A 26,294-nucleotide genomic window follows, 5' to 3' on the forward strand; every position below is an offset into this window, starting at 1 on the left:
TTGTGAAAATGTGGTTTTCCTAAGGTGATACATTTTTATTTTGGTAGATGACAACTGACTGTTAATTGGTGAAAATGTGTATTAAACTGAAAAGAAAACTTACAGTAAATACAACCAATTATTTTATGTTGTAAAATTATATTTTAGTACGTTAGGGTAAATAAATAATATTTTATACTGAAAAATGAGAAGTAAAAAATAATTAAATTCAAGGTAGATCTATTTAATAAAAATTAAGCCATAGAGCAGTTTTATTATTTTAAATATGTGAAGCTATTGTAGTTGGATTTTTCCCCCCCATCCAATCCAGATATTCTTTCCTTCTGTCTTGATTTGTCTTGTGGGGAAAAAAAAATCACTGTTTGTTTTATATAGCTTAATAACTCTGGGGATACTGTATAGGATTGGTATACAATTTGGAATTATGATATAGAATTCTGATATTCTAACATCAGGTGTGTTACAGCATTCTCAAACACTGTGCTAGTACTTACTAAAGTAGTAGAGTTTCAAGCAAGTCCCAAAGTGTCATCCTAGGACTAGTCAGACCACAAAGAACCTAAGAATAAGTTATTTGTTTCAAAACTATGTGGGGTCAGCAATTCTACACGAAGAGTTGTAGACTCATCTTGGACCTCTGAGGGTAAAGAGAACTCCTTAGAGGAAGATGAGATAAACGTAACCCCTTCTGCACAGGTTTTATTCTCCTGCCTAGTTCTAATCCCTTTTTTTTTGTTTTAATTAATATATTTTTTAATTGAAGGATAATTGTTTTATAGAATTTTGTTGTATTCTGTGAAACATCAATATGAATCAGCCATAGGTATACATATATTCCCTCCCTATTGTCTAATCCCTTCTTAACTCTCCTCAGGCAGCTACTCTATGAATATGGTGTGTATTTTTGTACTTCATCATACATATTTGTATTTATAATATTTTTTATTATTCTAAATATTTTAAAGTATACGTAAATAGTAAAATATAGACATTATTAAGTAAACTTTTGACACACTCATTTTGAAAATCTATCTATATTGATACTTACAGATTCTGGTTAATTCTATTTCATTATTATATAATTTAATATCATATAATATGGACTATTACATAATAAACTGTTGCTTAAATTTGGTCTTTTCAGCATGTGACCAAACTGTAGTTATTTTTCTACTAATGATCATTTATGTTGTCTCCAACTTTTCAATATTACAAAGAATTTGATAGTCTAACCTCCAAAATATATATTTTCTGTTCAAAAGTGTGAGTAGTTTTCTAGAATATTAGTTTGAAACACAATTTCTGTGGGTCAGAAATCCAAACTAGTTTTTTAGTTTTGTGTGCATTAAAGAAGTTGTGAAGTATGTGAAGTATGCTCACTTTGTCTTTGCAAGATTATCACAAGTTGCTCTCTGAGATGATAGTTCAGGTCCAAATCCCTTCTCGAAATTTTTTTTCCAGATGTATTTCAGAATTCTAAATTTTTTGGACTGTAATATGATAATATTATAGAATGCTCCCAGCAAGTATTCTATAGGCAATATTACTTGCTCAAATATAGTTACAGTAAAAGGAATAAATAAAGACTATAAATAGCCCCATGAAGTTCACACCAGGTTTTACAGCCAAATGTATTCCAAACAATTTTGTTTTCTCTGCTTTTTAAATTTCAAAATCTTACATGAGGGATTGACAACCTGTATTAATTTTTAGTCCTTTCAGCAATGTATGAAAATTTCCCTTTCCCACATTTGTTCTATGATTTAGCATTGTCAGATTTAAAAACGTCTTTATATTATGGGAATTTTCATATGGACATCAAAGTAGAGGTGATAATGTATGAAATCTCATAACTCCATGTATCCATCATCCAGCTCTGACAAGTATCAGCATGTGGTCAGTCTTGTGTCATTTATATCCCTATCTACTTCTTCATTCTCAAAGATGATTTCACAGGAAATTCCACATATTATTTCATCTATAATTACTAAGGTATATAATATATACTAAAGTATGTATCTGAAATATAAGGATTCTTTATATATATAAATGTAACAACAATTCCATTATTGCACTTTAAAAGAATTAACAGCAATTTCTTAATATCATCAACTGTCCAATGTTCGCATGTTTCCACTTAGCTCATAATTTTTTTTCAGAGGTTTGTTCAAATTCACATGCGAACCAGGTTCACAGATTAAATTTGGTTAAGTTTCTTCTCATCTAAAAATTTCTCTCTTTTCCTCTGGGTAGTTTGTTCTGTAGTGTTTGCCATACTCAAGATTTTGCTGCTTCTGTCTCAGGTGTTTTTTTTTAACATGTTCTTTAATCTCCTGTATTTCCTATAAACTGTTAGATCTAGGAGTTTGATTAAATGAAGATTTAATCTTCATTAAAGTATTTTGGAAGAATACTTCATAGGTGTGCTGTATACTTGTTATTGCTACCTATATAGCATTTTTAACTTTAAGACTGATCAGTAGATTCAGTTGTTTTAGAGTATTGTCAGATTTTTATTTTTGTCAATTTGAGGAGGGTGAGAGTATTTTACTGTTGTTTTAATTTGCATTTCCCTGCTTACTAGTGCATTTGAGCATCTTCTTATTTGTTTATTTAATAACCTTTTTTTTCTTTCTGAATTGCCTGTTCATAGTCTTTGCCCATTTTTCTGTTTGGTAGTTAGTTTTTATTTTAAAAAAATTATTTATGGTTCTTTATATTCTGCATATTAATTCTTTGTTTTATGTATTATAAAATAGTTTCTCAAGCTGATTTTCCTTTTACCATTACTTAGAAGAAGTTAGTATCATTTTTATCAACATTTTTACTCATGATTGGTGTGTTTGGCTTTTATTTGCAAGGTTTACTGTACCCTACATAGATTAGGATATTCAACTTAGCATCTTAAATTGTATAGTTTTCACATCTACTTATTTGTATTATATATTGCAATGTAACAAATTACCCCAAATGTGGTGGGTGAAAACAACAAACATTTACTGTTTCACAGTTTCTGTGGGTCAGAAATGCAGGAGCAGCTTAGCAAGGAGGTTCTGCTGCAAGTTCTCTCACAAGAATGCAATTAAGGTGTTGGCTGGAGCACAGTCATCTTTGGGCTTGTCTGGGGGTGGATCTGCTTCCAAGCTGACTCCTGTGGCTGTTGGCAGGCTTCTTTCTTGTTGGGTGGGCCTTCTCACAGAGCTGCCTCACCATATGACATCTGATTTCACCCAGAGAGAGCAATTGACTAAGAAAGTATCTTAAGATGGAAGTCATAGTCTTCTTATAACTTAATATCAAAAATAAATCCTGTCACTTTTGCCATCTGAGCCACCAGGGAATCTACAAATGGACACACCAGATGGTCAATACCAAAATAAGATTGATTATATTCTTTGCAGCAAAAGATGGAGAACCTCCATATAGTCAGTGAAAACAAGACCAGGCCCTGACTGTGGCTCAGATCATGAACTCCTTATTGCCAAATTCAGACTTAAAGAAAGTAGGGAAAACCACTAGACCATTCAGGTATGACCTAAATCAAATCACTTACGATTATACAGTAGAAGTGACAAATAGATTCCAGGGATTAGCTCTGATAGACAGAGTCCCTGAAGAACTAGGGATGGAGGTTCATGACATTGTACAGGAGGCAGGGATCAAGACCATCCCCAAGAAAAAGAAATGCAAAAAGGCAAAATGGTTGTTTGACCAGGCCTTACAGATAATGGAGAAAAGAAGACAAACAAAAAGCAAGGACAAAAGGAAAGATACACCATTTAAATGCAGAGTACCAAAGAATAGCAGGGAGAGATAAGAAGCCTTCCTTAGTGATCAATGCAAAGAAATAGAGGAAAACAATAGAATGGGAAAGACTAGACATCTCTTCAAGAAGATTAGAGATTCAAAGGCAACATTTCATGCAAAGATGGGCACAATAAAGGACAGAAATGGTATGGACCTAACAGAAGCAGAAGATATTAAGAAATGGCAAGAATACACAGAAGAACTGTACAAAACAGATCTTCATGACCCAGATAATCACGATGGTGTGATCACCCACCTAGAGCCAGACATCCTAGAATGAGAAGTCTAGTGGGCCTTAGGAAGCATCACTACAAACAAAGCTAGTAGAGGTGATGGAATTTCCGTTAAGCTATTTCAAATCCTAAAAGATGATGCTGTGAAAATGCTGCACTCAACATGCCAGCAAATTTGGAAAACTCAGCAGGACTGGAAAAGGTCAGTTTTCATTCCAATCCCAAAGACAGGCAATGCCAAAGAATACTCAAACTATCGCACAGTTGTACCCATCTCAAAGGCTAGCAAAGTAATGCTCAAAATTCTCCAAGCCAGGCTTCAACAGTACGTTTACCATGAACTTCCTGATGTTCAAGCTTGATTTACAAAAGGCAGAAGAACTAGAGATCAAATTGCTAGCATCCGTTGTATTATTGAAAAAACGAGAGTTTCAGAAAAACATGTACTTCTGCTTTATTGACTATGCCAAAGCCTTTGACTATGTGGATCACAACAAACTGTGGAAAATTCTTGAAGAGATGGGATACCAGACCATCTGACCTGTCTCCTGAGAAATCTGTATGCAGGTTAAGAAGCAACAGTTAGAAGTGAACATTCAACAACAGACTGGTTCCAAATCGGGAAAGGAGTACGTCGAGGCTGTTATATTGTCACCCTGCTTATTAAACTTAAATGCAGAGTACATAATGAGAAATGTTGGACTGGATGAAGCACAAACTGGAATCAAGATTGTTGGGAGAAATATCAATAGCCTCAGATATGCAGATGACAATACCCTTATGGCAGAAAGGGGAGAAGAGCTAAAGAGCCTCTTAATGAAAGTGAAAGAGGAGAGTGTAAAGGCTGGCTTAAAACTCATTATTCAGAAAAGTAAGATCATGGCATCTGGTCCCAGCACTTCATGGCAAATAGATGGGGAAACAGTGGAAACAGTGAGAGACTTTATTTTGGGGGGCTCAATATTACTGCAGATGGTGACTGCAGCCACGAAATTAAAAGACGCTTGCTCCTTGGAAGAAAAGTTGTGACCAACCTAGATAGCATATTAAAAAGCAGAGACATTACTTTGCCAACAAAGGTCTGTCTAGTCAAAGCTATGGTTTTTCCAGGAGTCACATATGGATGTGATAGTTAGATTCTAAAGAAAGCTGAGCACCAAAGAATTGAGCTTTTGAACTGTGGTGTTGGAGAAGACTTGAGAGTCCCTTGGACTGCAAGGAGATCCAACCAGTCCATCCTAAAGGAAGTCAGTCCTGCATATTCATTGGAAGAACTGATGTTGAAGCTGAAACTCCAATACTTTGGCCACCTGATGCAAAGAACCTACTCATTTGAAAAGACCCTGAGGCTGGGAAAGATTGAAAGTGAGAGGAGAAGCGGATGACAGAGGATGAGATGGTTGGATGGCATCACCAACTCAATGGACATGAGTTTAAGTAAATTCCAGGAGTTGGTGATGAACCGGGAGGCCTGGCGTGCTGCAGTCATGGGGTTGGAAAGAGTCAGACGTGACTGAGTGACTAAACTGAACTGCACTGTCCTGAGCACTGAAGAATTGATGCTTTTGAACCGTGATGTTGGAGAAAACTCTTGAGAGTCCCTTGGGGTACAAGTAGATAAAACCTGTCCATCCTAAAGGAAATCAGTCCTGAATATTGATTGAAAGGACTGATGCTGAAGCTGAAACTCTTAATACTTTGGCCACCTGATGCAAAGAACTAATTCATTGGAAAAGACCCTGATGCTGGGAAAGATTGAAGGTGGAAGGAGAAGGGGATGACAGGGGATGAGATGGTTGGATGGCATCACCGACTTGATGGACTTCAGTTTGAGCAAGCTCTGGGAGTTGATGAAGGACAGGGAAGCCTGATATGCTGCAGTCCATGGGGTCACAAAGATTTGAGCATGACTGATCGACTGAACTGACTGATGACTTCTACCATAGTCATTAGAAGTAAGTTAATAAGTATAGCTCATGCCCACAGGGATGGAATTACCAAGGACATGAGTACCAGGAGCCAGGATCATTGAGGGTCATCTTAGAGGTTGGTAATCACATGATTTGAACAGCTCAAATAGAAATAAGGAAATCAATTATAAAAGGAAATAAAAATATAAAAGACTTTCATATTTGTTAACAAATGTAGCATTTGCTAATTTTTACTTACAAAGTAATTTTATTATTAAAATTATGTGTATGTAAATATCAGTTGACATTCAGTGGATGTGGTGTTTGCTGATTTCCTTACATAATTTGATACGATTGGTAAATATTATAATAAACTTTTATATTTATGGGTTTGTATATCTCAGTAGGACTGATATTTTCTTTCCTTAAGATTGTGTAATTGGAAGTATAGATTTTGTCACTGCTACTACCAAGTAGTTTTTAATCTAGCACCCAGAGCAGATGGATACTTGAATTAATATCAATAGTTGGTTTTGGCCCACAGGGAGTAGAGCTGTCGTAATGGAGTGTCAATATGGGCCAAGGAGAAAAGGTTTCCAGTTAAAAAAAATTGGAGAGCTGGAAAATAGGTCTTGTCAGCTCTACAAAGCCACTTGTCCAGCCCGGTAAGCTTCATATTTCTTTTATTTTTTATTAAGTACTTATATTTGAATAGTTAATATGCACATGTGCATGTTTTTATTATGTTTAAGCTGTGCTGGAAACTATACAGTGAAATCTGTTTCCTCTTACCCTGCATGTCCCACTTGAAGGCAACAACTCTTACCAGTGTCTTGAGTAACTTTTCAAAGATATTCTGTATATATGCCTATTATATATCTCTCTCACTTTTCCCTCATAAATGTTGAAGATCACTAATATTTTCTTTCCTTAAATTTCGGTAGTAGCATACCTTCTTTTCTTCTATAAATTCACATGGATATATTTCCATTCTGAATGCCTAATGTGGTTATTTGCTCAAAACTATTGTTTCATACTAGTGTGATTGTAGAGACATATACTACTATATACACTTAAAAATTGTTTTAAATTTAGGTATAATTGATTTATAATGTGTTAGTTTCTGCTATACAACACAGTGATTCAGTTATATATGTAATTACTCGTTTTCATTTTCTTTTCCACTGTAGTTTATCACAGGATATTAATTATAGTTCCCTCATTATATTGTAGCACCATGGTGTTTTACTCTGTTTTTTTATTCATTCTCAATATGTCTCAAAGCTGGCACCATGGCTGTGTATAAATGAGCTGATTCCTTCTTTTTATTAACTGATCAATTGATTTTAAAAATTGAAATATAATTGACATATAACATTATATTAGTTTCCTGGTTCCATTTTAATAGCCATATAATATTCCACTTGTAGATGAATTATCGTTTACTTAGCCCTCCAACAATGAACTGTAGGCACTGAGAAGTATTCTTCATTATTATTTATGAAGCTGCAGCTAATAACACTGTAGCTATTTCTATATTAATGGAATAAATTCCTTGAAATTAGATTGTTAGGGCAAGTATTGTGTTCTTTTTAAATGCTGGCAGTTGTTGGAGAGTTGGAGAGTTGCTTGGTAGTGATTTTACCAATTATATTCATAGCAGCAATATATAAGACCAACATAGTCAGTTTTAGGTAGAATAGGACTACTGAGTAGTCATTGCTTTGACTGAGGATGAAAAATGTACACCAATGAAAGACTTTTATAATGTCTTTCAGTAATAATATTCTGTTTCACACATTTATAGTGTTCTAAATCATAAGATAAAATTTAAAAGTAACACGTAAATGTTAAATTTAGTTGAGCTTTGAAATCCTTATTTTAGCAATACATGTCATATCACAATCTCAGCATTCTCAAATAGTTTTTAAAGCCAGTTAAGCTTTAATCTGATAATGTTAACTTTAGACAGTGTTAAAACCTGACTGTTAAACATGACCATTAAACAATTGCTTTGAAGTATAAGCAATTTAGAACTTTAGACATAACTTGGGAAAAAGTCCCTATATGTGAAGAAATTATTTTATTCTCAATCATTCTAAAAGTACTTTTTGAGTATCTAATATGTACCAGAAAGAATGAAGTGACAGAGGCAAAGCAAAAACAACACCCAGTTGTGGATGTGACTGGTGATGGAAGTAAAGTCTGATGCTGTAAAGAGCAATATTGCATGGGAACCTGGAATGTTAGGTCCATCAGTTCAGTTCAGTCGCTCAGTCGTATCCGATTCTTTGCCATCCCATGGACAGCAGCACGCCAGGCCTTCCTGTCCATCACCAACTCCCAGAGTTTACTCAAACTCATGTCCATTGAGTTGGTGATGACATCCAACCATCTCATCCTCTGTCGTACCCTTCTCATCCCACTTTCAATCTTTCCCAGCATCAGGGTTTTTCAAATGAGTCAGTTTTTTACATCGGGTGCCCAAAGTATTGGAGTTTCTGCTTCAGCATCAGTCCTTCCAAAAAACATCCAGGACTGACTTCCTTTAGGACGGACTGGTTGGATCTCCTTGCTGTCCAGGGGACTCTGAACAGTATTCTCGAATACCACAGTTCAAAAGCATCAATTCTTCAGCACTCAGCTTTCTTTATAATCCAACTCTCACATGCATACATGACTACTGGAAAAACCATAGCTTTGACTAGACAGACCTTTGTTGGCAAAGTAATGTCTCTGCTTTTTAATATGCTATCTAGGTTGGTCACAACTTTTCTTCCAAGGGACAAGCTTCTTTTAATTTCATGGCTGCAGTCACCATCTGCAGTGATTTTGGAGTCCAAAAAAATAAAGTCTTTCACTGTTTCTACTGTTTCCCCATCTATCTGCCATGAAGTGCTGGGACCAGATGCCATCATCTTACTTTTCTGAATGTTTAGTTTTAAGCCAACTTTTCACTCTCCTCTTTCACTTTCATCAAGAGTCTCTTTAATTCTTCTTCACTTTTTGTCATAATGGTGGTGTCATCTGCATATCTGAGGTTATTGATATTTCTCCCTGCAGTCTTTGTTCCAGGTTGTGCTTTATCCAGTCCTGCATTTCTCATGATGTACTCTGCATATAAGGTAAATAAGCAGGGTGACAATATACAGGCTTGACATACTCCTTTCCCGATTTGGAGCCAGTCTCTTGTTCCATGTCCAGTTTTCTCTGTTGCTTCTTGACCTGCATACAGATTTCTCAGGAGGCAGGTCAGGTGGTCTGGTATTCCCGTCTCTTCAAGAAGTTTCCACAGTTTGTTGTGATCCACACAGTCAAAGACTTTGACATAGTCAATAAAGCAGAAATAGATGTTTTTCTGGAACTCTCTTGCTTTTTCCATGATCTAGCGGATGTTGGCAATTTGGTCTCTGGTTCCTCTGCCTTTTCTAAATCCAGCTTAAACATCTGGAAGTTCACAGTTCACGTACCATTGAAGCCTGGCTTATAGAATTTTGAGCATTAATTTGCTAACATGTGTGATGAGGGCAATTATGCAGTAGTTTGAGTATTCTTTGCATTGCCTTTCTTTGGGATTGGAATGAAAACTGACCATGAATTAAGGCAAATTGGAAGTGGTCAAACAGGAGATGGCAAGAGTGAACATCGACACTTTAGTAATCAGTGAACTAAAATGGACTGAAATGGGTGAATTTAACTCAGATGACCAATATATTTACTACGGTGGGCAAGAATCCCTTAGAAGAAATAGAGTAGCCATCATAGTAAGCCAGAGTCCAAAATGCAGTTATTAGATGCAATCGCAAAAATGACAGAATGATCTCTGTTTGTTTCTAAGGCAAGCCATTCAATATCACAGCAATCTAAGTTTATGCCCTGACCAATAATGCTACAGAAGCTCAAGGGAATTGTTCTATGAAGACTTACAACACCTTGTAGAACTAACACCCCAAAATGATCTCCTTTTCATTATCGGGGACTGGAATGCAAAAGTATGAAGTCAAGAAACACCTGGAGTAACAGGCAGATTTGGCCTTGGAGTACAGAATGAAGCAGGGCAAAGGCTAATAGAGTTCTTCCAAGAGAATGCACCGGTCATAGCAAACAGCCTCTTCCAACAACACAAGAGAAGACTCTACACATGGACATCACCAGATGGTCAACACCGAAATCAGACTGATTATATTCTTTGCAGCCAAAGATGGAGAAGTTCCATACAGTCAGCAAAAACAAGACTGGGATCTGACTGTGGCTCAGATCATGAACTCCTTATTGCCAAATTCAGACTTAAGTTGAAGAAAGTAGGGAAAACCACTAGACCATTCAGGTATAACCTAAATCAAATCCCTTAAAATTATACAGTGGAAGTGACAAATAGATTCCAGGGATTAGATCTGATAGACAGAGTCCCTGAAGAACTATGGACAGAGGTTCATGACATTGTACAGGAGGCAGTGATCAAACCATCCACAAGAAAAAGAAATGCAAAAAGGTGAAATGGTTGTCTGACGAGGCCTTACAAATCGCTGAGAAAAGAAGAGAAGTAAAAGGCAAAGCAGGAAAGGAGAGATATACCCATTTGAATGCAGAGTTCCACAGAATAGCGAGGAGAGATAAGAAAGTCTTCCTCACTGATCAATGCAAAGAAATAGAGGAAAACAATAGAATGGGAAAGACTAGAGATCTTTTCAAAAAAGAAAAAAAAATAGAGATACCAAAGGAACTTTTCATGCAAAGATGTGCACAATAAAGGACAGGAATGGTATGGACCTAACCGAAGCAGAAGAAACTAAGCAGACGTGGCAAGAATACACAGAAAACTATACAAAAAATTTCTTCACGACCCAGAAAATCACAATGGTGTGATCACTCACCTAGAGCCACACATGCTGGACTGTGAAGTCAAGTGGGCCTTAGAAAGCATCACTATGAACAAAGCTAGTGGAGTTGATGGAATTCCCATTGAGCTATTTCAAATCCTAAAAAATGATGCTGTGAAAATGCTGCACTCAATATGCCAGCAAATTTGGAAAACTCAGCAGTGGCCACAGGCCTGGAAAAGGTTAGTTTTCATTCTAATCCCAAAGAAAGGCAATGCCAAAGAATGCTCAAACTACCGCACAATTGCACCCATCTCACACGCTAGCAAAGTAATGCTCAAAGCTCTCCAAGCCAGGTTTCAATGGTACATGAACCGTGAACTTCCAGATGTTCAAACTGGATTTAGATAAGGTGGAGGAACCAGAGTCAAGTTGTCAACACCCATTGGATCATTGAAAAAGTGAGAGTTCCTGAAAAACATGTACTTCTGCTTTATTGAGTATGCCAAAGCCTTTGACTGTTTGGATCACAACAAACTGTGAAAAATTCTTGAAGAGATGGGCATAACAGACCACCTGACCTGACTCCTGAGAAATCTGTATGCAGGTGAAGAAGCAACAGATAGAACTGGACATGGAACAACAGACTGGTTTCAAATCGGTAAAGGAGTACGTCAAGGTTGTATATATTTAACTTACATGCAGATTATTTCATGAGAAATGCCAGGTTGCATGAAGCACAACCTGTAACAAAGACTGCCGGGAGAAATATCAATAACCTCGAATATGCAGATGACACCACCCTTATGGCAGAAAGTGAAGAGAAACTAAAAAGCCTCTTGATGAAAGTGAAAGTGGAGAGTGAAAAAGTTGGCTTAAAGCTCAACATTCAGAAAACGAAGATCATGGCATCCGGTCCCATCACTTCATGGGAAATAGATGGGGAAACAGTGGAAACAGTGTCAGACTTTATTTTTGGGGGCTCCAAAATCACTGCAGATGGTGACTGCAGCCGTGAAATTAAAAGACACTTACTCCTTGGAAGGAAAGTTATGACCAACCTAGATAGCATATTTAAAAGCAGAGATATTACTTTTCCAACAAAGGTTCATTTGGCAAAGCTATGGTTTTTCCAGTAGTCATGTATGCATGTGAGAGTTGGACTGTAAAGAAAGCTGAGTGCTGAAGAATTGATGCTTTTAAACTGTGGTGTTGGAGAAGATGTGAGAGTCCCTTGGACTGCAAGGAGATCCAACCAGTCCATCCTAAAGGAAGTCAGTCTTGCATATTCATTGGAAGGACTGATGGTAAAGCTGAAACTCCAGTATCTGAAGCAAGGAATTGATTCATTTGAAAAACCCTGATGCTGGGAAAGGTTGAAAGTGGGAAAAGAAGGGGTCAACAGAGAATGAGATGGTTGGATGGCATCACCGACTCAATGGACATGATTTTGAGTAAACTCCGGGAGTTGGTGATGGACAGGGAGGCCTCGCATGCTGCAGTCCATGGGGTCGCAAAGAGTCAGACACGACTGAACTGAACTGAACTGACTCTGTGCCCAGCAACGACATTGTGTATCTTGGGAAGGAGGGAGATGGAACATTGAGATGATAAACTTCACATGAAAAGCAATATAATATTTGAAGAAATTAAAAGATGGATAAATAAACTAGAATCATATAGAATGCTCTGAATGCTGCTAAATCATTTTTACTTGATTAAGGCGCAAATAGATTTCAACAGTGGTACAAATGTGAAGAATTATTATGGCATTGATATAGCAAGTGGATGTAAGAAATGAGATAATGGTGGCTAGAAGCCCCAGAAGGAGGGCATTACAGTAATTAGGCATGAGCAGGAGAATGGAGAAGAGACAGATCCAGGAAAAAAAAAAGTTAGTTTCATAGTGTTTAGACATTTTTACTAAAGTAATGACTACTGTTAATTTGCTAAGTATTATATACTGAGACTATGGCATATCTTTCACATAATGATCTGAATGCTTTCTAGATAATCGAATTTTCTCTAAACTTTAGTAATGCTTAAATTAAACTTCTGTTTGACAAGTTAGATAATCTTGAGATTATAGTTTAATGGAGCAAATTCTTGTTTTTCTTATGAAAAGGATTTACATTAAAAAAGTACAGAAATTTCCTGACTATAGAGTTCCTACAGACCCCAAAATTGACAGGAAGATAATCCGAATGGAGCAGGAGAAAGCCTTTAACTTGCTAAAAAAGAACTTGGTAGATGCTGGTGGTGTTCTTAGGTATGACGTTTACATTGTTCTTGTATTTACAAGTTACTGTGTTCCTTTTACAAGAATTCTGTCTATAAGAGAAATTATATTATGTTTTCCAATTATTCCATTAAGAAATAGTTTCTATAAGGTAGATGTTGTATTAGTAGCTCCCTAGATATTAAACTGATTTGCCATGTATAAGTCATTGAGTTCATCAACCCCATGTGGATAATTTTGACCAAAGAATTCTGTATACCACATGGAAGTTTTTTCCCAACATGATAAACTCATATTTGGAAACACGTTTTATTATATAATAATAAATATATAATATATAATAAATAATAAATATATAATAAAACAGGTTTTATTATATATTTAGTACTTTCTTGCAACCTGATTTACTATAGCCTACCAGGCTTCTCTGTTCATGGCATTTCCCAGGCAATAATAGTGGAGTGGGTTGCCATTTCCTTCTCTAGTGGCTCTTTTTGACCCAGGGATCAAACCCACATCTCCTGCATTGGCAGGTGGATTCTTTACCACTGAAGTACTTGGGAAACACTTAATATGATATTATTATATATAATTTTTCAAAAAAATTATTACTTCTCTTGATGAGTATTAACAGAAGTATATAATTCTTGCCTTTTTCTAGTAATATAATTTTAAATATTTTCTCTCATTAGGTGGTATGTACAGTTACCTACGCAGCAAGCTCATCAGTATCATGAATTAGAGACTCCCTGCCTCCCTTTATCATCTTCCTCCTTTCCCATATCTTCTCTTGAAGAAGAAGAAGCTGCAATTAGAGATGAGAATTGTACATTGCCCTCACGTCTACATCCTCAAGTAGCACATAAAATTCAAGAATTAGTATCACAGGGAATAGAACAAGTGTATGCAGTTAGAAAACAGCTAAGGTACAGTAGAAACAAATTGTTCTTTTATGTTTTTCATTTTTGTTTGCTGGTTTAAATAATACACTTAACATTATAGACATATTCCAGGATATATGCTATCAATATGCAGGGAATATAGTTTATTAACATATTAAAATAATATTATTTATGTGTTGATCACTTTTAGCAGATGCCTTGCAAGCCATGAGTAATGATTTGAATTACTCATTTGAGATATTCTATGTTCAGATTTGGCAAATTAGACTATTTTAAAATGATATATATATTGAATTACATACTAAATACCTTTATAGAAAGAAAATTTTTAGCAAAGATTTTAAAACATTGGCCAAGATATTTGTTTTAACCCATTTGAAATGTGCAGTTAAATTTTATTGAAACAAAATAATATGAGCAATTTTTTGTCTAATGAAATTTTATATGTAGTACTCTGTGTGTGCATGCTAAGTCACTTCAGTCGTGTTCGACTCTTTGCGACCCTGTGGACTGCAGCCCACCAGGCTCCTCTGTCCATGGGATTCTTCAGGCAAGAGTACTGGAGTGGGGTGCCATGCACTCCTCCAGGGTATCTTCCTGACACAGGGATCAAACCCATGTCTCCTGTGGCTCCTGGATTGCAGGTGGATTCTTTACTGTTTAGCCACTGGGGAAGCCCCATATAGTACTCTGGTCTAATTTTATTGGTACTCAGGATATAATAATAATAATTATTATAAATATGAGGCATTTACTATGTGTGTGCCAAATAGTATGCTAAGTACTTTATAGGCACAAGCTCATTTATTCCTATGACTTTATAAATTTAGTGTATTTATCCTCATTCTTCAGATGAGGAAGTGGAGACTTGGGATGGTTAAAGAGATATAGCTAGAAGTAAAGTCTAGGTGTACAACCTTGCTCTTCACCATGGTTTCTGCTTCTTAACTGACCTTATTCCTGCTGGTTACTGTGTAGTCAGATCTGAATGAGTGTTTCCCAGGATTATTTCTTTTTTTTTTTTTTTCAATTTGTTTCGATTGTTTATTAACCAGATTACAATAATAATCCTGGTAGATACCTTAGTTCATCCTTCTAATAAGCCTGTTGATCTGGTCTTCCCTGTTGCCAGCATCTCCACCTTCTACAAAATGGGTGGTCTTTTTCTTCATTCCACCTCGTGGAGAAGACAATTTAAAGGGCCACAGGAAGTTGTTTGCTTCTTTGAAACGTTTTCCAACGGTATAGATCTCATGAATCAGATCCTCCATGCAGATGATTCCATATTTCCCAAGAGATCGAGCAATCAATGTGTTGTCTGTCAGGGCAATTCGCTTTTTGTTGATTTTGCCGTAACCACGCTTGTAAATCAATTCATTTACAGACTTAAGATTTGGGTACCCCCATGCAATGTATGGCTCCACAATTCTCAGCATGTTAATTGATGCCTTGTTGAGCTTCACAAAGGTGCCGTTGAAGATCTGCCGGAGGCGAAGGAGCTGCAGCACCTTTCGAACCTTTGGGCTCACACCATTGATACCTCTGATCCTGATGACAAATGCCAATTTGGGTTCCGCGGGTACATAAAAGTTACCGGCTTTTCGTGCCATCCTAGCCATTCGAATTTCAGTTCTGTACATCTGCCTGTATTCCTTGTGGTAATGCTTAGCTTTTTCATAGATAAGCTTCCTCCTTGCCTTTCGAAGCATCTTTTGGGCAAACTTCTTTCTCAGTCGCTTGATCTTAAGCTCTGCGAAATGCTTCCGCTTTTTCTTAAGGGTTTCTGGCACAGCAGGAACCTTCTTTTTCTTCTCTTCTGCACCCTCCATGGTTCCAGCCGGGAAAGAGCAGATTATTTCTTAATTAATACATGACTTCTGTTTAACAGATTTCTTAGACATTTTATGTTTATTTACATTGGGGCATTGTTAGAACAGAGCCAAAGTTTGGTAAGCCATCCACTATTTTACTAAACCTAAATCTTAAGAACAGAAGTATGATATAGCTCTGCAATATGGCCTACTGAATATAATGCACAAAGCATGTGTATATTTAATTTTATTATTTCTTTTTATATATTTACTTTTTATACCATCTTGTGGCAACATTGCCTTTTATTTCTATCTTTTTGGTCTACTTGTGAAATTTGAGCAGATCATTTTTCATATATTATTTGAAGACTTTTGAAAGCAATGAAATATATTTATATGTGTAAATTTGTTATAGGCCTAGTCTGTCTTAGTTACTAGCCTGGTGTATGACTTTGGGCAAATTACTTAATTTCTGTAGCCCTTAGTTCCCTCTTCTGTAAAGTCGGAATGTTGATTATACTTACCTCACAAGATTATAGGATGGGTTAAAGGAGATACTAGATGTAAAGTCAGAGAAGGCAATGGCACTCCACTCTAGTACTCTTGCCTGGAAAATCCCATGGATGGAGGAGCCTGGTGGGCTGCAGTCCCTGGGGTCGCTAAGAGTCAGATATGACTGAGCCACTTCACTTTCACTTTTCACTTTCATGCATTGGAGAAGGAAATGGCAACCCACTCCAGTGTTATTGCCTGGAGAATCCCAGGGACGGGGGGAGCCTAGTAGGCTGCTGTCTATGGGGTTGCACAGAGTCGGACACAACTGAAGTGACTTAGCAGCAGCAGATATAAAGTGTTCAGGTCAGTGACTGACAGAGTAAGCATTCAAAAGCATACTATGTTTGAACTGAAAATAGTGATTTCATTAAATTCATAAAAATATCAAAGCTCATTCTAAGATATGCAGGTGTTTAACCAGTGAAAATATTACCTTTCTTTTAATCTGCATGAATTCTATGACTTAACGTGTTGAAAAAAGTAGAAAAATATAAATTACTTATAAAGCTGTAAATCATACTTTACAGAATTATATGCTAAAAGAGAACCTTTCTCACTATAACTAAATTATTAGATTGCTAGATTATGTTTTTATTCTATTTTATATTTCCACAGAAAATTTGTCGAAAGGGAACTCTTCAAACCTGATGAAGTACCTGAAAGACATAATTTATCCTTTTTTCCAACTGTAAATGATATAAGAAATCACATCCATGAGGTACAGAAATCCTTGAGAAATGGAGATAATATATGTAACTCAGAGATTATTCCAGCAACGGTATGATTACAACTGTAATTTCTTGTTTTATTACCAATGGTCTTTCTCAGCTAATTCGTGGTTGCTGTTAGGCCATATAAATAACTGTGATGTAAGGAAAAATAGTGTTTTTCCCCAAAATGTAAACACTGAACTCTTAGGTGATGATTTAACTAAAATGTTTTTTATTACTCCCATAAAAAGAAATTTAAGTGAATTTCTAGCCGTGACTATAATAACAATAGTAATCTTCACTTAAAAATCAACATATTTTATCTCCATAAAAGTATATCTTATTTATGTGACAGATATTTATTGAGTGCATAGTATGTATATCTCCACCTCTTTTTAAATATGTCAGCAAGTTTAAATAGAATAGTATAGACTTGAATGTGATGATGTTGGTTCTATATGCCCTCTGCGGATGTAAAGCTTACCTCATACTCTGATACTGTAGTTACCCCCAGCAAAGTGGCCATTTCTACCTACTCTGAAGAGAGTATAAACTACCCAGAAACTGCTGATAGTAATATACACAATGGTTACCTGGAAATTACCCAGAAACTACTAATTGTGATACACACAATGATTTTGGCATTAAAATCTCAAGTAACAATATCTGCTGTCTACATTTTTAATCTCTAGATTCAGTAACTGAATAGTTTGAGATTTGTTACTAAGCTTGAGCTACTCTTCTTTTCTATCCAAAACGCTTAGTCATTCACTATCCAAAATTCAGAAACTAAAACAGATTTGAGTACCAGTAGTCTTTGTCAAATTCTTGCTATCTGAACTTGGGAAGATAATTTATTTGAGTAGTTAAGTATACTTATGCTTTGAGAATGTGAACAAGTGAAGAAAGTAATTATAGAATACAGCACATTTATACTATGATTGGGTAAGATATGACAGTTGCATTGCTATTTTAAAATAGTTTTAGAGATAAATGCTTTGTTCTTTTTACTGAAGTAAGTGTTCCCATTTCAGCTTCAATGGACTACAGATAGTGGGAATATTCTCAGAGAGACTGTGACAGTTACACTTGCAGAAGGTAGGTTATCTTGAATAATTCAATTTCAAGATATAAAATCAAGCAGTGTTAAAACTGGAAAATATTTAAGATATTATCTCATCTAATTTGTCTCATCTAAGTTATGGATAAGGAAACCATGGCCCAAAGAGGCAAGAGCAACTATGTTAGGATTTATCAAAAATATTTCTAGCTATTTAAATTTCCTATGTATATATCAGATTTTATTTTTATGATTGAAATTTTGAGGCTAATGATTATTAGCCTGGTTTACTCTAAAGCTAGGCTAATTTCAATAGTAATAACTCTAAGATACCTTGATCAGGAAACTATTGTCCATTTTGTATGGTTTGCTTTTTCTCTTATGTTTCTTACTCCTGTGTTCTCTCCATATTCCAGGCTTATTTCAGCCCTTTTGTTCTGTCTTCCAGAAATGTCTTTTCTCCTCTTCTGAGTGGCAAACTCCTCTCACCACTCAAATTGCAGTTTCTTTGGCCTTAGGTGCTTTCTTAACTTCATCCCCCTATGTAAATTTGGATATTCACTCTTTTTTATTTACCTCTGCATTTAACATGCTATTCTTTGTTTATGGATATATATCTTTTATTATGATTTGGGAATTGTGTTTTTTTTTTTTTTTTTTTTGTAAATGCAGGTACAAAGTTTGTTACCAGAGACATAGCAGAAAAAGTGGGACAGTACTCAGAGAAATGGTTAGTTTAGTTAAGATGCAGGGGCAAGGCAGAGATATACACCCAGAGAGAAAGGCTGTTGGCGTTCCCCCTAGTGAGGAGGAGCTGAGAATCATATTCAAATTAATATCCCTAGTTCTTAGCATGCTGCTGCTGCTAAGTCACTTCAGTCGTGTCCGACTCTGTGCGACCCCATAGATGGCAGCCCACCAGGCTCCCCTGTCCCTGGGATTCTCCAGGCAATAACACTGGAGTGGGTTGCCATTTCCTTCTCCAATGCATGAAAGTGAGAAGTTCTTAGCATAGTGGCTTCTAAAAACTTAACATGTAAATAAATACTTTAAAATAAATTAATAATATGTAGAATACAATTTTTTTTTAGTCTTTGGCTATTGACCTTTAAGAATTACTTTGCTTATAGAATAGCTTGCAAATTGTTTAGAATTATTCTTTTGTTCTGTGTATATTTAATTCAGTGTATGCTGAGCATAGAAAAGTAAGTTTCTTGCTTCATTGAATTTAAATTTTAGGAAGATAAAAAGACTACAGCATATTCTAATTAACTACTATAATGAATAGTAATGGTATTACAATGAGAGAGAGTTGACAGTATTACCATGATAGAATTGTGCCAAACTATGTGGGAACAGTGATAGAGATATGTAACTTAGTCCAGAGAGTAGGGAAGGGACATTTGAGAAAGTGACTTTTATTTTTATTTTTTTTAATTAGAGGACAGTTGCTTTAAAACGGCTGTTAGTTTGTGCTGTACAGCAAAGTGTATCAACTGTGTGTATACACATATTTTCTGTTTTTTGGATTTCCTTCCCATTTAGGTCACCACAGAGCACTGAGTAAAGTTCCCTGTGCTATACAGTAGGTTATGATTAGTTATCCATTTTATATATAGTAGTAGAAAGTGTGACTTTTAAACTGAGAACTGAAGAATGAATAGGAATTTACTAATCAAAGGAATAGCATGTTCAAACGCTAAGCAAGAAAGAGGATGCCATGACCAAGGAACTTAATGCTTAAGTGGTCTTAAGTAGAGACAGTGGTTGGAGATAAAACTGAATAAGCATAATAGATTTAGGAGGTCCTTTCACCTTTCCAAATGAAAGGTGATAGTGGTGTTGTTTGCAGTTGGTGACATTTATACAAGAATTAGGCACATTTAAGAGTTATCTTCAGTTCATTTCAGTCTCTCAGTCTTGTCCAACTCTGCAACCCCGTGGACTGCAGCATGCCAGGTCTCCCTGTCCATCACCAACTCCCGGAGTTTACAATCTCATGTCCATTGAGTCGATGATGCCATCCAACCATCTCATCCTCTGTCGTCCCCTTCTCCTCCCGCCTTCAATCTTTGCCAGCATCAGGGTCTTTTCAAATGAGTCAGCTCTTTGCATCAGGTGTGTCATCTGCATATCTGAGGTTATTGATATTTCTCCCGGCAGTCTTGATTCCAGCTTGTGCTTTATCCAGTCCAGCATTTCTCATGAAGTACTCTGCATGTAAGTTAAATAAGCAGGGTGACAATATACAGCCTTGACGTACTTGTTTCCCGATTTGGAACCAGTCCATTGTTCCATGTCTAGTTCTAACTGTTGCATCTTGACCTGCATACAGATTTCTCAGAGGCAGGTCAGGTGGTCTGATATTCCCATCTCTTCAAGAATTTTCCACAGTTTGTTGTGATCCACACAGTCAAAGGCTTTGACATAGTCAATAAAGCAGAAGTAGATGTTTTTCTGAACTCTCTCGCTTTTTCGATGATCCATCGGATGTTGGCTATTAAATCTCTGGTTCCTCTGCCTTTTCTAAATCCAGCTCAAACATCTGGAACTTCGTGGTTCATGTACTGTTGAAGCCTGGCTTGGAGAATTTTGAGCATTACTTTACTAACGTGTAAGATGAGTGCAACTGTGTGGTAGTTTAAGCATTCTTTGGCATTGCCTTTCTTTGGGATTGGAATGAAAACTGACCTTTTCCAGTCCTGCTGAGTTTTCCAAATTTGCTGGCATGTTGAGTGCAGCATTTTCACAGCATCATCTTTTAGGATTTGAAATAGCTCAACTGTAATTCTATCACCTCCACTAGCTTTGTTCCTAGTAATGTTTCCTAATGCCCACTTGACTTCATATTCCAGGATGTCTGGCTCTAGGTGAGTGATCACACCATCGTGACTATCTGGGTCGTGAAAATCTTTTTTATATAGTTCTTCTGTGTATTCTTGCCACCTCTTCTTAGTATCTTCTGCTTCTATTAGGCCCATCTTTGCATTAAAAGTTCCTTGGTATCTCTTTTTTTTTTTTTTTTGAAGAGATCTCTAGTCTTTCCCATTCTATTGTTTTCCTCTATTTCTTTGCACCGATTGCTGAGGAAGGCTTTCTTATCTCTCCTTGCTATTCTGTGGAACTCTGCATTCAAATGGGTGCATATCTCCTTTTGTCCTTTACCTTTTGCTTCTCTTCTTTTCTCAGCAATTTGTAAGGCCTCGTCAGACAACCATTTCACCTTTTTGCATTTCTTTTTATTGGGGATGGTCTTGATCACTGACTCCTTCCTGTACAATGTCATGAACCTCTGTCCATAGTTCTTCAGGGACTCTATCAGATCTAATCCCTGGAATCTATTTGTCACTTCCACTATATAATATTAAGGGATTTGATTTAGGTCATACCTGAATGGTCTAGTGGTTTTCCCTACTTTCTTCAACTTAAGTCTGAATTTGGCAATAAGGAGTTCATGATCTGAGCCACAGTCAGCTCCCGGTCTTGTTTTTGCTGACTGTATGGAACTTCTCCATCTTTGGCTGCAAAGAATATAATCAATCTGATTTTGGTGTTGACCATCTGGTGATGTCCATGTGTAGAGTCTTCTCTTGTGTTGTTGGAAGAGGCTGTTTGCTATGACCAGTGCATTCTCTTGGCAAAACTCTATTAGCCTTTGCCCTGCTTCATTCCATACTCCAAGGACAAATTTGCCTGTTACTCCAGGTGTTTCTTGACTTCCTACTTTTGCATTGAGCACAGTCAGCTCCCGGTCCTTTTTTGCTGACTGTATAAAGCTTCTCCATCTTTGGGGCACTGAGTGCATGGGACCTTTTGAAGGAGGTTGCCATTTTCTTCATTACCTCTACCATAGTTTGGCCTCAGGTCAAATAACAAGGAGGGAACACAGCCCTGCCCTTCAACAGAAAATTGTATTAAAGATTTACTGAGCATGGCCCTGCCCATCAGAACAAGACCCAGTTTCCTCCTCAGTCAGTCTCTCTAATCAGGAGGCTTCCATAAACCTCTTATCCTTCTCCATCAGAGGGCAGACAGACTGAAAACCACAATCACAGAAAACTAACCAATCTGATCACATGGACCACAGCCTTATCTAACTCAATGAAACTATAAGCCATGCCATGTAGGGCCACCCAAGAGCTTCAGGGTCATGGTGGAGAATTCTGACAAAATGTGGTCTACTGGAGAAGGGAATGGCAAACCACTTTAGTATTCTTGCCTTGCAACCCCATAAACAGAATGAAAAGGCAAAAAGATAGGACACTGAAAGATGAACTCCCCAGGTCAGTAGGTGCGCAGTATGCTCCTGGAGAAGAGTGGAGAAATGACTCCAGAAAGACAGAAGAGACGGAGCCAAAGCAAAAACAACACCCAGTTGTGGATGTGATTGGTGATGGAAGTAATGTTTGATGCTATGAAGAACAGTATTGCATAGGAACCTAGAACGTTAGGTCCGTGAATCAAGGCAAATTAGAAGTGGTCAAACAGGAGATGGCAAGAGTAAAACATTGGCATTTTAGGAATCAGCGAACTCAAGTGGACTGGAATGGGTGAATTTAACTCAGATGACCATTATATCTACTACCGTGGGCAAGAATCCCTTAGAAGAAATGGAATAGCCATCATAGTCAATGAAAGAGTCCAAAATGCAGTTCTTGGATGCAATTTCAAAAACGACAGAATGATCTCTGTTCATTTCCAAGGCAAACCATTCAATATCACAGTAATCCAATTCTATGCCCTGACCAATAATGCTGAAGAAGCTGAAGTTGAACAGTTCTATGAAGACCTCCAAGACCTGCTAGAACTAATACCCAAAAACGATGTCCTTTTTATTATAGGAGACTGGAATGCAAGAGTAGGTAGTCAAGAAATACCTGGTGTAACAGGCAAATTTGACCCTGGAGTACAGAATGAAGCAGGGCAAAGGCTAACAGAGTTTTGCCAGGGAATGTACTGATCATAGAAAACACCCTGTTCCAACAACAAAAGAGAAGACTCTACACATGGACATCACCAGAGTAGTCTTAGAAACTGGTTCTTGATTGAATAGGTGTGATAGGTAAAGGAGTGGGAGTGATCTGGGATGACTCTTGAATTTCTTCCATGAACAGCTCATTGATCGTGGTATTTACCGAGCTCAGCAACACTGGCATAAGAGTAGAATATTGGTAGCAGAGGAGAGAAGATCCTGAGATCAAGTTTGCAGAAGCATGAGTACCAGAGTCATTTCAGTGAGGTGGACTGGGAGGAAGCCATATTGGAATGAGTTAAGAGTGAATGGGAAATGATTGAAGGAAGTGTAGATAGTGTGGACAACTTTTTCAAAAAGTTTGCTATGGTACGGGGTTGAAGGAAAGTATGTTAGGAAGGGAGAGACCTGAAGAGGTAGGTAAAGAGGAAGGTATTTGCTAGCTTTGGTGATGGATAGTTCATAGCTTCTCTTTTCTCTTCAAGTGAGAGTGCATCCAGTCCCATCACTTCATAGCAAATAGATGGGGAAACAGTGAGAGACTTTATTTTTGGGGGCTCCAAAATCACTGCAGATAGTGACTGCAGCCATGAAATCAACAGACACTTGCTCCTTGGAAGAAAAGCTATGACAAACCTAGACAGTGTATTAAAAAGCAGAGACTTTACTTTGCCAACAAAGGTCCATATAGTCAAAGCTATGGTTTTCCAGTAGTCATGTATGAATGTGAGTTCAACCATAAAGAAGGTTAAGCACCAAAGAATTGATGCTTTTGAACTGTGGTTCAAAAAAGTTGGAGAAGACTCTTGAGAGTCCCTTGGACAGCTAGGAGATCAGTCAATCCTAAAGAAAATCAGTCCTGAATATTCATTGGAAGGACTGATGCTGAAGCTGAAGCTCCAGTACTTTGGCTATCTGATGTAAAGAGCTGACTCATTAGAGAAGGCCCTGATGCTGGGAAAGATTGAAGGCAGGAGGAGAAGGAGATGTCAGAGGATGAGATGGTTGGATGTCATCAGAGAAGGGAAAGGCTACCCACTCCAGTATTCTGGCCTGGAGAATTCCATAGACTGTATAGTCCACGGGGTCGCAAAGAGTCAGACACGACGAGCATCTTTCACTTCACCTGAGAAAAATCCCTGGAAGAATAGATGTTGTGATCAGAGAATGGGATGTTTGAAATAGAGATTTTACATGTGGAATAATCTAGGGCATGCTCATAGTAGTGGGAGACTGCAGTGAATTGAGGTGGGACAGTTAGAAATGGAGAAGCCTAGAAATGTGAGAATACTGTTAATTCTCTCAGTAGTCCTTTGAGAAAAATTCTCTTATCCTGGATATACAGATGAGGAAAGTGAAGGTTAGAAACTGTTAACTGGCATGTTGGCACTTAACACGTTGCCAGAGAAAAACCAGTACTTAAATCCATCCTTGTCTGATAGTAGGGCCATTTTTTTAAATTACCCAGTTACATGGGTGCAATATGCAGTATGGAAGCAATAAACAGTTGTTTTTTGTTTGATAAGGGTTTTTTGGCTGCACCATGTAGCATGTGGGTTCTTAGTTCCCTGACTAGGGATCGAACCCATGCCCCCTGTATTGGAAGCATGGAGCCTTAACCACTGGACCACCAGGGAAGTCCCATTAGTTATTGATTATTTGTTTTTGATTGACTTAAAGAGATGAATATAATTGGGTTAACATATAACCCAAATTTGAGGAGGAATTTGAGGAGGACTCATATTCCCTAAGGACAATTACCTTAAAAATTGAGACATTTAGAAAAGAAAGAAATTTTTACTCCTATTGATTTATTCCAAATTGAGTTGTTGAAAGAAATTTAATACTATTATTATTGAAGACCTGCTTTATGCTCAGGATTGTCCTAGGCACTAGGGCTACCAAAGATGAATTGAGTTTCGTCTTTGTAACTGAGAAACTCAGTAGGTGCTCCATATCTGGAGAAGTGTAAGCCCAGTATTACAGCATGAAAAATGGACTAGGTTAGAACTACAGGTATAGAATCTTTCAAGGAAAAAAAAATAGTTTCTTACAACCCATCCTAGCTATGCTGAATTAAAATTACTGGAGGCTGAATCTAGGAATTTGTATATTTTTAAAGTTTTCTTAGTGATTCTGATGAACTATGTGGTTTTAGAAATAGTAGACTAGACAATTAGATATAACTTCTTGCAGTCCTTTGACCTTATTTCCTATTCCATTTCTGATAGTATAGGCTGTAATAAAGTGTAGCCATAAAAATTATTTTAATAATTTATTTTTTATATAATTTAGGTAATTCACAAGGAGAATCAGTTTCCAGCAAATTGGAAACAAATCAGACAAGGAATTCTTTGTCACCAGAACCAGCCCAGTTGCTCTCCTCACTTTCTTCATTTCAGCCAAAAATATTCACACACCTGCAGGTAAGTATCCAATGTAATACCACATTTGAGGCCCTTATCTTCTTCTCAACCTCTCTTCTTTTCTTTGGGATTTTACAGAATTGTTATGGAATTATGAACATGGTCAGTGATGTTTTTATCATTAAATTTCTGACTTTTTTGTGTCTTAATTTAAGATGATAATTTAAACAATATGTTTTGGAAAAGTTCGAATTGATTATGCATGCAAGAAAATTTAGTAGTGCAGTTTTCCTTTGGTTTTTGTTCTGTCCTCACTTAATATTTGTTAGTAACTATACTCTTAGCTTTTATTCTAAGTTTGGGTCAAAAGAATAATACATTAAAAGCAAACAACATACACAGTAAATTCAAACATTTGATATAACTCTTTTTGGTTCAAAAGGGTTTGCAGTTACAACCAAGATTCACTTCTGATGGATCACCAGCTCTAATATCAGTGAATAACCACCCCTCCTCCAGTCCTTCAAGACTTCTGGATTCAGTAGGAAGTGTTGTAATGAATAATAATTCTCTACTGCTTGGTCAGACTCATTGCCTTCAAACAGATACACCTCTAACCCCAAACAGTAGTATTTCTTCTACCATGAGTAACCTTCCAGGACCAGATCAAAATCTAGTTGCAGTGGATCAGCTGGTAGAAGTTGAAGATGTTGAAGATACAGAGACTCTGGAAGGAAATGTTCATCGTATTCTATTGGGAAATGTGCAGACCATACCAATACAGATTATAGACAGCCCACCAGTTCTTAGTAAGTTAAAATCATCTTTTTTTTTTTTTAACCTTTATGGACTATCATCAGTATTACACTACAGGAAAAAAACTATTGTTTTTTATTCAGTGAGTATATA

The 26,294-nt window shown here is 36.9% G+C and overlaps 1 protein-coding gene and 1 pseudogene across 11 annotated transcripts in view; one reads left to right on the plus strand and one right to left on the minus strand.

Moving 5' to 3' along the window:
- The window catches only part of CARF (calcium responsive transcription factor), an 87,811-nt gene that overhangs the window by 24,591 nt on the left and 36,926 nt on the right, over positions 1-26,294 (plus strand). For 9 of the 11 annotated variants that reach the window (XR_011561463.1, XM_019975275.2, XM_019975269.2 and 6 more), the window contains 7 exons: positions 6,495-6,615; positions 12,896-13,039; positions 13,702-13,935; positions 16,893-17,055; positions 18,022-18,085; positions 25,315-25,445; positions 25,828-26,194. Coding sequence is in view for 10 of the 11 variants with exons in the window: in XM_019975275.2 (XP_019830834.2) it covers positions 6,495-6,615; positions 12,896-13,039; positions 13,702-13,935; positions 16,893-17,055; positions 18,022-18,085; positions 25,315-25,445; positions 25,828-26,194 (1,224 nt within the window). In the remaining variant the exon portion in view is untranslated. Of the gene's footprint in view, positions 1-6,477; positions 6,616-12,895; positions 13,040-13,701; positions 13,936-16,892; positions 17,056-18,021; positions 18,086-25,314; positions 25,446-25,827; positions 26,195-26,294 lie in introns of all 11 variants that reach the window. The other 2 variants (XM_019975313.2, XM_019975347.2) reach the window with 2 other exon arrangements.
- Positions 14,942-15,759, minus strand: LOC109569714 (large ribosomal subunit protein uL30 pseudogene; annotated as a pseudogene).

This window comes from Bos indicus, chromosome 2 (assembly GCF_029378745.1).
Source record: "Bos indicus isolate NIAB-ARS_2022 breed Sahiwal x Tharparkar chromosome 2, NIAB-ARS_B.indTharparkar_mat_pri_1.0, whole genome shotgun sequence".
Classification (NCBI taxonomy): Eukaryota; Metazoa; Chordata; class Mammalia; order Artiodactyla; family Bovidae; genus Bos; species Bos indicus.